Source organism: Gadus chalcogrammus, chromosome 22 (genome assembly GCF_026213295.1).
Source record: "Gadus chalcogrammus isolate NIFS_2021 chromosome 22, NIFS_Gcha_1.0, whole genome shotgun sequence".
In the NCBI taxonomy this organism is placed as follows: domain Eukaryota; kingdom Metazoa; phylum Chordata; class Actinopteri; order Gadiformes; family Gadidae; genus Gadus; species Gadus chalcogrammus.
The window spans coordinates 1877775-1892359 of NC_079433.1; the positions used below are offsets into that span (position 1 = coordinate 1877775).

General features: G+C 51.6%; 2 protein-coding genes across 3 annotated transcripts in view; one reads left to right on the top strand and one right to left on the bottom strand.

The window, feature by feature from the left end:
- The window catches only part of LOC130375616 (bcl-2/adenovirus E1B 19 kDa-interacting protein 2-like protein), a 7874-nt gene extending 2018 nt beyond the window's left edge, over positions 1-5856 (top strand). Inside the window, exons 3-10 of the mRNA XM_056582651.1 lie at positions 1182-1265; positions 2753-2905; positions 3457-3663; positions 4256-4358; positions 4584-4715; positions 4869-4955; positions 5475-5573; positions 5758-5856. Of these exons, the coding sequence (XP_056438626.1) occupies positions 1182-1265; positions 2753-2905; positions 3457-3663; positions 4256-4358; positions 4584-4715; positions 4869-4955; positions 5475-5573; positions 5758-5782 (890 nt within the window). The 3' untranslated portion in view covers positions 5783-5856. The remainder of the gene's footprint in view (positions 1-1181; positions 1266-2752; positions 2906-3456; positions 3664-4255; positions 4359-4583; positions 4716-4868; positions 4956-5474; positions 5574-5757) is intronic.
- Positions 5857-7120: 1264 nt separating this feature from the next.
- Positions 7121-14490, bottom strand: cdc42se1 (CDC42 small effector 1). 2 transcript variants are annotated; one of them, XR_008893861.1, is made up of 5 exons: positions 14250-14490; positions 10873-11052; positions 10420-10521; positions 9223-9358; positions 7121-8577 (listed from the first exon to the last, which is right to left on the bottom strand). XR_008893861.1 is itself a non-coding variant. In XM_056582695.1 (5 exons), exons 2-4 carry the CDS (start codon positions 10990-10992, stop codon positions 9290-9292), a joined length of 291 nt encoding a protein of 96 aa, XP_056438670.1. In that variant the 5' UTR covers positions 10993-11052; positions 14250-14490; the 3' UTR covers positions 7121-9027; positions 9223-9289. The 2 variants fall into 2 exon arrangements, 1 of the variants encoding a protein (XP_056438670.1); XM_056582695.1 differs by having other exon boundaries at positions 7121-9027.
- Between the last annotated feature and the right edge of the window lie 95 nt (positions 14491-14585).

Genomic DNA, 14585 nt, shown 5'->3' on the forward strand with positions numbered 1-14585 from the left:
ACACACACACACACACACACACACACAACACAGTGTACACACACACACACACACACACACACACACACACACACAACACAGTACACACACACACACACACACACACACACACACACACACACACACACACACACACACACAACACAGTACACACACACACACAACACAGTACACACACACACACACACACACACACACACACACACACACACACACACACACACAGTACACACACACACACACACACACACACACACACACACACACACACACACACACACACACACACACACACACACCACAGTATACACACAGCACAGACACAGTACACACACACACACACACACAACACAGTACACACAACACAGACACAGTACACACACACACACACAACACAGTACACACACAACACAGTACACACACACACACACACACAACACAGTATACACACAGTACAGACACACACAACACAGTACACAACACAGTATGCACACAGCACAGACACAGTACACACACACACACACACACACACACACACACACACACACACACACACACAACACAGACACACACAACACAGACACACACACACACACACAACACAGACACAGTACAGACACACACAACACACAACACAGACACAGTACACACAACACAGACACACACACACAACACAGACACAGTGCACACACAACACAGACACACACAACACAGACACACACACACACAACACAGACACAGAACACACACAACACAGACACACACACACAACACAGACACAGTACACACACAACACAGAACACACAACACAGACACAGTACACACAACACAGACACACACACACAACACAGACACACACACACAACACAGACACAGTACACACACAACACAGACACACACAACACAGACACACACAACACAGACACACACACACACACACACACAACACAGACACGGTACACACACACACACAACACAGTACACACACAACACAGACACAGTACACACAACACAGACACAGTACACACACACACAACACAGTACACACACAACACAGACACAGTACACACAACACAGACACAGTACACACACACACACACAACGCAGTACACACACAACACAGACACAGTACACACACAACACAGACACACGCCTCTCAAACGTGTCACTTCCTGCTGCAGCCCCGCCCACCAGCCTGGCCCTGTCGGGGCCCCGCCCCCAGAGGAGGAGGGTCCTGCTGGCCCCCGCCCTCAGCCTGTCTCTAGGTAACAACTCTACTGTACTCTACTGTACTCTAATGTACTCTACTGTACTGTACTCTACTGTACTCTACTCTACTGTACTCTACTCTACTGTACTGTACTGTACTCTACTGTACTGTACTCTACTGTACTCTACTGTACTCTACTGTACTCTACTGTACTCTACTGTACTGTACTCTAATGTACTCTACTGTACTGTACTGTACCCTACTGTACTGTACTCTACTGTACTGTACTCTAATGTACACTCCTGTACTCTTCTTTACTCTACTGTACACTACTATGCTATACTATACTTTACACTGCTGTACTCTAATCCATTCTACTGTACTCTGCTTTAATGTTCTTTATTATCTTAACTCTATTCTACCGTACCTTACTGAGTCTAGTGCACTGTACTGTACTCTAGTATACCTAACTAGTGTAATATACTGTACTCTACTATACTATACACTACTGTACTAAACTGTACTGTACTCTGGTATACCTAACTCTAGTGTACTGTACTGTACTATACTGTACTCTACTATACTATACACTACACTACTGTACTGTACTAAACTGTACTGTACTCTAGTATACCTAACTCTAGTGTACTGTGCTATACTGTACTCTACTATACACTACTGTACTGTACTGTACTAAACTGTACTGTACTCTGGTATACCTAACTCTAGTGTACTGTACTGTACTACACTGTACTCTACTATACTATACACTACTGTACTCCAGACCTTCTGCAGGGAAACACCGGAGTCTGGACCACACTGTACCCTGTGACCCCTCCCAGAGGGTGGTGACTCTCTAACCCTGTGACCCCTCCCAGAGGGTGGTGACTCTCTAACCCTGTGACCCCTCCCAGGGTGGTGACTCTCTAACCCTGTGACCCCCCAGGGTGGTGACTCTCTAACCCTGTGACCCCTCCCAGGGTGGTGACTCTCTAACCCTGTGACCCCTCCCAGAGGGTGGTGACTCTCTAACCCTGTGACCCCTCCCAGGGTGGTGACTCTCTAACCCTGTGACCCCTCCCAGGGTGGTGACTCTCTAACCCTGTGACCCCTCCCAGAGGGTGGTGACTCTCTAACCCTCTGACCCCTCCCAGGGTGGTGACTCTCTAACCCTGTGACCCCTCCCAGGGGGTGGTGACTCTCTAACCCTGTGACCCCTCCCAGGGTGGTGACTCTCTAACCCTGTGACCCCTCCCAGAGGGTGGTGACTCTCTAACCCTCTGACCCCTCCCAGGGTGGTGACTCTCTAACCCTGTGACCCCTCCCAGGGGGTGGTGACTCTCTAACCCTGTGACCCCTCCCAGGGTGGTGACTCTCTAACCCTGTGACCCCTCCCTGAGGGTGGTGACTCTCTAACCCTGTGACCCCTCCCAGGGGGTGGTGACTCTCTAACCCTGTGACCCCTCCCAGAGGGTGGTGACTCTCTAACCCTGTGACCCCCCCCAGGAGGCGGTGACTCTCTAACCCTGTGACCCCTCCCAGGGGGTGGTGACTCCCTGGCCTCGGAGGACCTCCCGTTCGGCCTCCTGTCTCCCGACCCGGAGGACGCGGAGCTGGACCGGGTCCTGGACGGCATGGCCACGCCCTCCGACACCGAGTCCATGGCCTTCCCCTCCTACGACGCCGACATGCTGGGTACCAGGGGGGGGGGGGGGGGGGCGGGGCTTGGTTTTGGCCAATCAGAAACTGCCACTGCCAATGACACTGTCTGTCTGTCTGTCTAACTGTCTGCCTCCCTCTGTCTGTCTAACTGTCTGCCTCCCTCTGTCTGTCTGTCTGTCTGTCTGTCTGTCTGTCTGTCCACCTGTCTCTCTGCCTGTCTGTCTGTCTGTCTGTCTGTCTGTCTGTCTGTCTGTCTGTCTGTCTGTCTGTCTGTCTGTCTGTCTGTCTGTCTGACTACCTGTCTGTCTACCTGTCTGTCTGTCTGTCTGTCTGTCTGACCGCCTGTCTGTCTGTCTGACCGCCTGTCTCTCTGCCTGTCTGTCTGCCTGCCTGTCTGTCTGTCTGTCTGTCTGTCTGTCTGTCTGTCTGACCGCCTGTCTGTCTGTCTGACCGCCTGTCTCTCTGCCTGTCTGTCTGCCTGCCTGTCTCTCTGCCTGTCTGTCTGTCTGTCTGTCTGTCTGTCTGTCTGTCTGACCGCCTGTCTCTCTGCCTGTCTGTCTGCCTGCCTGTCTGTCTGTGGACAGATGAGATGCGGCGTCTGGGTGTGGCCTCCAGCCATCGTAGGGTTGGTGGCCCCGCCCCGGGAGCGGAGGCGGGGCTGGGCTGCCTGGAGGACGAGGTGGACGACCAGGGCACCAGGTGGCGCCGCTTCACCCCCGGGGACGAGCCCCAGGAGAGCAGGGTCAACATGAGCCTCATCCAGCCCTTCCTCAAGGTGCTGTCCCATGGAGGTTAGCATGCTAAGTGCTACAGCTACACACACAGGGGGTAGCATGCTACTGGCTACAGCTACACATACAGGGGTTAGAATGATACATGCTACAGCTACACACACAGGGGGTAGCATGCTACATGCTACAGCTACACACACAGGGGTTAGCATGCTACATGCTACAGCTACACATGCAGGGGGTAGCATGCTACATGCTACAGCTACACAAACAGATGTTAGCATGCTACATGCTACAGCTACACACAGGGGTTAGCATGATACATGCTGCAGCTACACTCAGGGGATAGCATGCTACTGCTACACACAGGGGTTAGCATGCTACATGCTACAGCTACACACAGGGGATAGAATGCTTCATGCTACAGCTACACATACAGAGGTTAGCATGATACATGCTACAGCTACACACACAGGGGATATAATGCTTCATGCTACAGCTACACATACAGAGGTTAGCATGCTACATGCTACTGTTACACACACAGTGGTTAGCATGCTACATTCTACAAGTACATACACAGGGGTTAGCATGCTACCCATTTGCCAAACATTCTGAGGTTAATTAGCAGCCAATATTTCCAACATTCCAGGTTACTACGGAGACGGTATGAATGACATCATCGTGTTTTCCTCCTGTTACCTGCCAGAGAACAGTCTGGAAAACTACCAGTCAGTCATGGACCACCTGTTCAGGTACAGGCTGTCTGTCCACCTTCCCACCTGCTTACCTGTCTGTCTGCCTAACTGTCTACCAGTTTCTCTACCTGTCTGACTCCTAGTGTTTGTACCAGTGTGTCGACCTGTCTGTCTCCCTGTCTACCTGTCTGTCTGCCTAACTGTCTACCAGTGTTTCTGCCATTGTTTGTAGCAGTGTGTCGACCTGTCTGTCTCCCTGTCTACCTGTCTGTCGCCCTGCAGGTACGTGGTGGGTACGTTAGACCTGATGGTTTCTCAGGATTACGCTGTGGTCTACCTTTGTGCTGGAGGCCAGAAGGAGAAGCTGCCAGGGATTGGCTGGCTGAGAGACTGCTACACCACCATCCAACGCAGGTGAGTCAGCTCACCTTGAACCAGCTCAACTGGTCTTCACCAGCTCCTCAGGTCACCAGCTCACCTGGTCAGGTCTCATCACAGCTTGAAGAAGCTGTGATGGGCTGGTTCTGAACATAACATGAGATGACCATATCATCACTCTCTCTGCAGACTGAGGAAGAACCTCAAGGCTCTTTATGTTCTTCACCCCACCTGGTACATCAAGGCCCTCATCACCTTCATCAAGCCCTTCATCAGGTGTGCACCTCCTCATCACCATAGTGACCTCATCGTGTCTAACATCTACCAGGGTGACCTCATCATGTGGAGATCATGGGATTTAAGATGAAATCAAAACGTGCCTCCTCCCCTTCCTCCCATTCCACTCATCTCCCTCCTCTCACTTCCTGTCCTCCTCTCATCTCTCCTCTCTCTCGCTCTCTCTGTCTCACACCTCCTCTCCTCTCCTCTCTCCACTCACTCCCTCTCCTCTCTTTCCCTCTCACCTCCTATAATTTCTCCTCTCTCTCTCTCTTCCCCCCCCCCCTCCCTCTCTCTGTCTGTCTCTCCTCTCTATGTCTGTCTCTCCTCTCTCTCTCTCTCTCTCTCTCTCTCTCTCTCTCTCTCTCTCTCTCTCTCTCTCTCTCTCTCTCTCTCTCTCTCTCTCTCTCTCTCCCCCCCTCCCTCCCTCTCTCTGTCTGTCTCTCCTCTCTATGTCTGTCTCTCTCTCTCCCTCTGTCTGTCTCTCCTCTCTCTCTCTCTCTCTCTCCTCCTCAGTTCTAAGTTCAGCAGGAAGCTTCAGTTTGTGAGCAGCCTGAGTGAACTCTCCCTCCTGGTTCCTACTGAGCATGTGCAGATCCCCGACTGTGTCAAACAGTGAGTTCACTCACTACATAGAATACTATTGTCGTATCACTGAATAATTACTGTACTTACTAGTGTGTGCATGTGTGTTCGTGTGTCTGTGTGTGTCTGTTTGTATGCGTGTGTGCGTGTGTGTGTGTGTGTGTGTGTCTGTTTGTATGCGTCTGTGCGTGTGTGTGCGTGTGTGTGTGTTTAGGTGGGATCAGAGCGGTCCAGGATGACGTCACCCCCCGGTGCCCAAGACGTTCTCTGATCACATGACCCATGCTTGATGTTGTCATCAGCAATAAAGGCGTTGACCTCAAACCTCCTAGTGTGAAGTCATTTGATGACTCAATCAAGAGACACACAGGATGTGGTCATGACAGGGAATACTCAATATCCCTCCGAGAGAGATACGGATAACAGAGCAGCCATGTGTGTGTGTGTGTGTGTGTGTGTGTGTGTGTGTGTGTGTGTGTGTGTGTGTGTGTGTGTGTGTGTGTGTGTGTGTGTGTGTGTGTGTGTGTGTGTGTGTGTGTGTGTGTGTTTTTTAAAGTGACTCCCTGGACAGGAAATGGGGGCTGACAGCGACAGGAAGTGATGAAATAGGGCCCTGAATAAACAGGAAGCAGAGTTCTTTGTGGTGCGGCTGGATGCATGAACACACACAGTTCAGGTGTGTGTGTGTGTGTGTGTGTGTGTGTGTGTGTGTGTGTGTGTGTGTGTGTGTGTGTGTGTGTGTGTGTGTGTGTGTGTGTGTGTGTGTGTGTGTGTGTGTGTGTGTGCGTGTGTTAGTTTAGCACATGGCGTTGTGTGTTTGTGTGTACTTGTAAACTTTGCCAGCCTACCACTGGAGCTCAGAAGTTTCTGGAACTCAGAAGTGTTTGTCTGGCTGCGTGTGACTCACACAAACACACAAACTAACACACACCTCTCATGTAAACCAGGACACCAGTCTGCCCCAACAGCTAGCTGCTAGGCTAACGTGGGGGCACATCCAGAGCAGGAGTCACACTACGCAAGACACGCTGAAAGAGAACACACCGTACCAGCAACCATCACACCGTACCAGCACACCGTACCAGAACAACCTTCACACCGTACCAGCACACCGTACCAGCAACCATCACACCGTACCAGAACAACCATCACACCGTACCAGCAACACCAGCACACCGTACTAGAACAACCATCACACCGTACAAGAACAACCATCACACCGTACCAGAACCATCACACCGTACCAGAACAACCATCACACCGTACCAGCAACACCAGCACACCGTACCAAAGCAACCATCACACCGTACCAGAACAACCATCACACCGTACCAGAACAACCATCACACCGTACCAGAACAACCATCACACCGTACCAGCAACACCAGCACACCGTACCAAAACAACCATCACACCGTACCAGAACAACCATCACAACGTACCAGAACAACCTTCACACCGTACCAGAACAACCATCACACCGTACCAGAACAACCATCACAACGTACCAGAACAACTTTCACACCGTACCAGAACAACCATCACACCGTACCAGAACAACCATCACACCGTACCAGCACAACCATCACACCGTACCAGCACAACCATCACACCGTACCAGAACAACCTTCACACCGTACCAGAACAACCTTCACACCGTACCAGAACAACCTTCACACCGTACCAGCAGAGCGACAGCAGAAACAGACCAGAGAGACTTTGTAATCAGAACACATTTAATAATCCTTTTGGGAAAATACTTTTTATTTCAGGATTCTGTCCCCCCGTAGCACTGTGGTTGAATGTGTTCTACTGGGCAGCTCCCAGTAGAACCAGCAGAAGGAATGTGAGGATTATTAAGAACCAAATTGAACAAACAGTAAAACAAAAGATGGCTGCTAGTCTGACCAGTCCCAAGAAGAGCTGGGGGTCATTTCAGACCCCGACAAAACCATCCTGCTGCTCCTCCACAGAGAGACAGAGTCCCTGTCTCTCTCTCTGTCTCACCCTGCCCACCGCTGTCTGTCTGTCTGTCTGTCTCCCCCTCTTTCTCTCAACCTCTCAAGCTCCCTGTCTGTCTCCCTCTCTGGGGGAGAGAGGAGGGAGGGAGAAATTAGGGGGAGAGGACCAGTAGGTGTTTCTTTACTCTTTCTCCACCTAACTTCACTTTACTCCAACGACCTGACTGCACCTTACTCCACCTGACTGCACCTTACTCCACCAAACTGCACCTTACTCCACCTGACTGCACCTTACTCCACCAAACTGCACCTTACTCCACCTGACTGCTCCTCACTCCACCTTACTCCACCTAACTGCACCTGACTGCTCCTCACTCCACCTTACTCCACCTGACTGCACCTTACTCCACCTGACTGCACCTTACTCCACCTGACTGCACCTTACTCCACCTGACTGCACCTTACTCCACCTGACTGCTCCTCACTTCACCTTACTGCACCTGACTGCACCTTACTCCACCTTACTGCACCTTGCTCGACCTAACTGCATCTTGCTCCACCTAACTGAACCTTACTCCACCAAACTGCACCGTACTGAACCTTTCTCCACTCGTTAGGTTAATGACTAACCAGTGACTCCTCCTCCCAGACAGAGGAGTCACTGGGTTAAGCGAGCAGGTCCCCGTTGTTTAGAAACCACCACGACACAACAGCTAACACATCAGCTAACACAACAGCTAACACATCAGCTAACACATCAGCTAACACATCAGCTAGCACCACAGCTAGCACCACAGCTAACACATCAGCTAACACATCAGCTAACACCACAGCTAACACCACAGCTAACACAACAGCTAACACAATAGCTAACAACAGCTAACACAACAGCAGTGAAATGATCTCATGAAGACAGCCTTTATCAACACCTCCCCTCCTCCCAAAGAGTCTTTCATTACTAGTCCAGTAGTCCGTCTGTCCTCCAGGCACTGTGGGGGTCTGTCCAGGGGGGGGGGGACACGCAGTGAGAGGAAGGTGAAGAAGAAGAGGGTCCGGGATGGAGGGCCAGGGTACTGGGTCCATGAGAGACCGGGAGAGACCAGGAGGGTCCAGGAGAAACCAGGAGGGACCAGGAGGGACCGGGAGAGACCGGGAGGGACCGGGAGGGACCGGGAGGGACCAGGAGAGACCAGGAGGGACCGGGAGAGACCGGGAGAGACCAGGAGGGACCGGGAGAGACCAGGAGGGACCAGGAGGGACCAGGAGGGACCAGGAGAGACCAGGAGGGACCGGGAGAGACCAGGAGGGACCAGGAGGGACCAGGAGAGACCAGGAGAGACCAGTAGGGACCAGGAGAGACCGGTAGGGACCAGGAGAGACCAGGAGGGACCAGGAGGGACCAGGAGAGACCGGGAGGGACCAGGAGAGACCAGGAGGGACCAGGAGGGACCAGGAAGGACCGGGAGAGACCAGATGTTTGGAACAGGATTGCATCCAGCAGGACCAGATGTGTCAATGCAGAACTGTTGAATACACACAGAGTACAGTAGAGTGTGTAGTGTAGTGTGTGAAGTGTAGTGTCCAGAGTATAGCGTAGTGTATAGTGTGGTGTGTAGCGTAGTGTAGTGTGTAATGTGTGGCGTGTAGAGTGTAGTGTGAAGTGTAATTTGTGCGTAGTGTTTAGTGTGTAGTCTGGTGTGTGTAGTGTTTGTTCTTACCAGCAATATGAGACGTGTAGATATAGATATAGATATAGCTGTGTATCTATATCTATATCTATGTCTACTATAAGAGACTGTTTCTGCCGTTCGTGGGGGGTCCTTTCGACCGCATCTGTTCCTGCATCGACCCTGACTACACACGCACACGCACACGCACACGCACACACACACACACACACACACACACACACACACACGTTAGTTAAGGTGTGTTTCCAAGGCAGATCACACATGTTCTAGTGTAGTATTGACGTGCTCGGGACTTGGTCTCCTGGCAGGAGGAAACCTAATAATATTCCTCTGTATGATACTTCCTGTCCGCCACTTCCTCCTGGGGACATGATTCTGAAAACATTCCCTCCCCCACCCCCCTCCCTACCAAGGGAGGGCGGCGGGGGAGGTCTTTACACTGAGCTCCTCATAGAGACCCCCCCCCTCCTCTTAGAGACCCCCCCCCCCCCTAATAGAGACCCCCCCCCTCCTCACAGAGACCCCCGCCCCCTCCTCATAGAGACCCCCCCCCCTCCTAGAGACCCCCCCTCCTCATAGAGACCCCCCGCCCTCCTCATAGAGACCCCCCCCTCCTCATAGAGACCCCCCCCCTCCTCAAAGAGACCCCCCCCGCCCTCCTCATAGAGACCCCCCCGCCCTCCTCATAGAGACCCCCCCCGCCCTCCTCATAGAGACCCCCCCCTCCTCATAGAGACCCCCCCCCTCCTCAAAGAGACCCCCCCCCGCCCTCCTCATAGAGACCCCCCCCGCCCTCCTCATAGAGACCCCCCCCCTCCTCAAAGAGACCCCCCCCGCCCTCCTCATAGAGACCCCCCCCCCCCTCCTCAAAGAGACCCCCCCCTCCTCATAGAGACCCCCCCCCCCTCCTCATAGAGACCCCCCCCCCCCTCCTCAAAGAGACCCCCCCCCCCTCCTCATAGAGACCCCCCCCGCCCTCCTCATAGAGACCCCCCCCCTCCTCATAGAGACCCCCCCCGCCCTCCTCATAGAGACCCCCCCCGCCCTCCTCATAGAGACCCCCCCCGCCCTCCTCATAGAGACCCCCCCCTCCTCATAGAGACCCCCCGCCCCCTCCTCATAGAGACCCCCCCCTCCTCATAGAGACCCCCCCCTCCTCATAGAGACTCAGGGAGCTCCTCCTCCCTGAGGAGCAGCAGGCGGGTCAGAGGTCGGAGGTCGTACCGGTCCGTCGGCCATCTCTCCAGAGCCGATGTGGGTGAGGTGCATGAAGTTGGTGGGCTCCCCGATCATACTGAGGTCTATCTTCGGCCTCCTCCTCCTCTTCTTCACACACAAACACACACACACACACACACACACACACACACACACACACACACACACACACACACACACACACACACACACACACACACACACACACACACACACACACACACAGGTTATTGTTATGACACACACACACACACACACACACACACACACACACACACACACACACACACACACACACACACACACACACACACACACACACACAGTTTATCTTTATGGCACACACCACACACACACACACACACACACACACACACACACACACACACGTCTTCATGTACTCAGACGTCTGCGCGCGGGTACGTGAGCGCGTCGTGGATCCGTTTGCGTAAACATCACCTGTGGTTGCGTGGCCACCACGCAGCATCCCATCTTGTGCCAAAACTCGCTCATCCCGAGACTCCGCGACACCCGGAGCGCCACGCTGGGGTTGGTTTCCGTGGCGACGCTGTGGGGCATTCAGCTGCTGGAGTCAGGTCATGGGATGTGGTTACCACGGCAACAGGGAAACAGGGATTCCTGCGGAGCATGAAGCCCTGGTTTTAGGTTCACATTATCCTATTCATATATTTCGATGTATATATAACCGTCTTTATGTTTTCAAATGGCAATATCATTGTTGTATTTATATAAATATATAGTGTAGGATGACCTAGACTCTGGAGTAGAGTAGGACGTGGTCTAGAGTAGAACATGGTCTATAGAACAGAAGAACATGGTCTAGAGTAGAACATGGTCTAGAGAACTGTAGAACATGGTCTAGAGTAGAACATGGTCTAGAGAACTGTAGAACATGGTCTAGAGTAGAACATGTTCCGGTCTATAGTAGAACATGCTCTAGACTTTAGAGTAGAGTAGAACATGCTCTAGACTCTAGAGTAGAGTAGAACATGGTCTAGAGTAGAACATGTTCCGGTCTATAGTAGAACATGCTCTAGACTTTAGAGTAGAGTAGAACATGGTCTAGAGTAGAACATGTTCCGGTCTATAGTAGAACATGCCTCTAGACTTTAGAGTAGAGTAGAACATGCTCTAGACTCTAGAGTAGAGTAGAACATGGTCTAGAGTAGAACATGTTCCGGTCTATAGTAGAACATGCTCTAGACTTTAGAGTAGAGTAGAACATGCTCTAGACTCTAGAGTAGAGTAGAACATGGTCTAGAGTAGAACATGTTCCGGTCTATAGTAGAACATGCTCTAGACTTTAGAGTAGAGTAGAACATGCTCTAGACTCTAGAGTAGAGTAGAACATGGTCTAGAGTAGAACATGTTCCGGTCTATAGTAGAACATGCTCTAGACTCTAGAGTAGAGTAGAACATGCTCTAGAGTAGATTAGGAGCAGTGTGTGTTGAGGTACGGAGCTAGCTGATAATGGAGGAATGTGAGGAGCAACAAGCAGATTCTTGCTCTGCGAACATAACCACAGTCATGCTAATGCTATTCAAACTGTAGACCAATAGAGAAATGCTGTCCACTGCTAGCATTAACACTGAGACGTGCTAATGCTATTCAAACTGTAGACCAATAGAGTAATGCTGTCCACTGCTAGCATTAACACTGAGACGTGCTAATGCTATTCAAACTGTAGACCAATAGAGTAATGCTAATCACTGCTAGCATTAACACTGAGCCATGCTAATGCTATTCAAGCTTTAGACCAATAGAGTAATGCTAATCACTGCTAGCATTAACACTGAGCCATGCTAATGCTATTCAAGCTTTAGACCAATAGAGTAATGCTAATCACTGCTAGCATTAACACTGAGCCATGCTAATGCTATTCAAGCTTTAGACCAATAGAGTAATGCTAATCACTGCTAGCATTAACACTGAGACATGTTGCTAATGTTATTCAAACTGTGAAATCTGCTTCATTTTTTTAAGATTTTCAATTACACACACACACACACACACACACACACACACACACACACACACACACACACACACACACACACACACACACACACACACACACACACACACACACACACACACACACACCTCCCTAATGACCTCTCTCTATACTGTCCAACCCCTACCTGCTCCTTAATGACCTGTCTCTGTACTGTCTAACCCCTTCCTGCTCCTTAATGACCCGTCTCTGTACTGTCTAACCCCTACCTGCTCCTTAATGACCTGTCTCTGTACTGTCTAACCCCTACCTGCTCCTTAATGACCTGTCTCTGTACTGTCTAACCCCTACATGCTCCTTAATGACCTGTCTCTGTACTGTCTAACCCCTACCTGCTCCTTAATGACCTGTCTCTGTACTGTCTAACCCCTACCTGCTCCTTAATGACCTGTCTCTGTACTGTCTAACCCCTAGCTGCTCCTTAATGACCTGTCTCTGTACTGTCTAACCCCTACCTGCTGCTTAATGACCTGTCTCTGTACTGTCTAACCCCTACCTGCTCCTTAATGACCTGTCTCTGTACTGTCTAACCCCTACCTGCTCCTTAATGACCTGTCTCTGTACTGTCTAACCCCTACCTGCTCCTTAATGACCTGTCTCTGTACTGTCTAACCCCTACCTGCTCCTTAATGACCTGTCTGTGTACCGTCTAACCCTACCTGCTCCTTAATGACCTGTCTCTGTACTGTCTAACCCCTACCTGCTGCTTAATGACCTGTCTCTGTACTGTCTAACCCCTTCCTGCTCCTTAATGACCCGTCTCTGTACCGTCTAACCCCTACCTGCTCCTTAATGACCTGTCTCTGCACTGTCTAACCCCTACCTGCTCCTTAATGACCTGTCTCTGCACTGTCTAACCCCTACCTGCTCCTTAATGACCTGTCTGTGTACCGTCTACCCCTACCCCTGGACTAGTTAATATTTAGAGTTGGTTACTCGTTATTCTAATAAGCAGAGGGTTGTACTTGATTAATTCAGTTTATCAGTCTGTGATGAAGACCGTGTGTCTCCATGGTTACAGATGTCTTGGCAGCCTTTTACAAGAACATGATTGGACAAGAAGGATGCCCTCTTTGACTCCAAACCACACTGACCAAATAAGGACTTCTCCCCAACATATCTCCAGACAGGACAGAGACACAGAATGCTGAGGAGTGAGGCGGCCATGACTGTAGTCCGGCAGACTGCATCAGTGGAACTACATCAGAGTCAGCCCCCATTAGAGTTTAATAAACGCACTTAACAGTCGCCCACATCGCTCTCTATTACAGTAGGTCTACACTAAAGTACAGTAGACCCCGGTCCACAGGGGACCAACGCCCCCATGGCGTACAGTAGACCCCACAGTGTATAGTAGACCCCAGTGTACAGTGGACCCCCCCGAGTTTACAGTAGACCCCCAGTTTACAGTAGCCCCCGGTGTGTACAGTAGTGTACAGTGACCCCCCCCCCAAGGTGTACAGTGGACCCCACGGTGTGTACAGTAGACCCCCCAGTTTACAGTAGACCCACAGTTTACAGTAGACCCCCGTTGTGTACAGTAGACCCCCCAGGTAACAGTAGACCCCCGGTGTGTGTAGTGTGACCCCTGACCTCAGGGTTCATCTCTGACCGTAGGGACCCCGAACGGCTCAGCAGTCGGTGGGTTCACCGTGGAGACCTGAGCGAGTCGCCTACTAGTGACCATAGTTTGGATTCGCCGTCGTTTAGTTGGAGATGTCGTCTGGTTTTTATATCATAACGATTTCAAATAACCTATAAATGCCCCGTTCAAAGAAGAACCAGAAGCGTTCCGCTCACCGGACCAGGAACAGTTGAACCCGGTGACGTCTCCTCTTCCTCGTTCTCCACAGAGCAGAAACGCGTTCCGCTCCTTCTCCCAGGCTCTGCTCACACTCCGAGAGGGTCCGAATGGTCCGGGTCTGGAGTATAGATCCTGCCGTTCGGTCGCGGGTACTTGTCTCGAATCTCGGGTCTCGGATCTCGGGTCCGAGGTGTGGCTCCCGGCAGGTCTGGTCAGGAAGCAGCTCGTCACACCGAGGGGCTTTCTGCTCTGGAGCTGCGGGCCGATCCGCGGTCTAGCGGCGCCGCCTGGCGGCCGGACCGGGACCGAGAGCGGGACCGAGAGCGGGACCG

Coding starts and splice junctions, on each gene's coding strand:
- cdc42se1 (XM_056582695.1), bottom strand. CDS start 10,992: ATGCCCCACAGCGTCGCCACGGAAACCAACCCCAGCGTGGCGCTCCGG. Junction 10,522..10,872: donor TGGTGGCCACGCAACCACAG/GTGATGTTTACG, acceptor TTGTGTGTGAAG/AAGAGGAGGAGGAGGCCGAA. Junction 9,359..10,419: donor GAGAGATGGCCGACGGACCG/GTACGACCTCCG, acceptor GTGCGTGTGTAG/TCAGGGTCGATGCAGGAACA.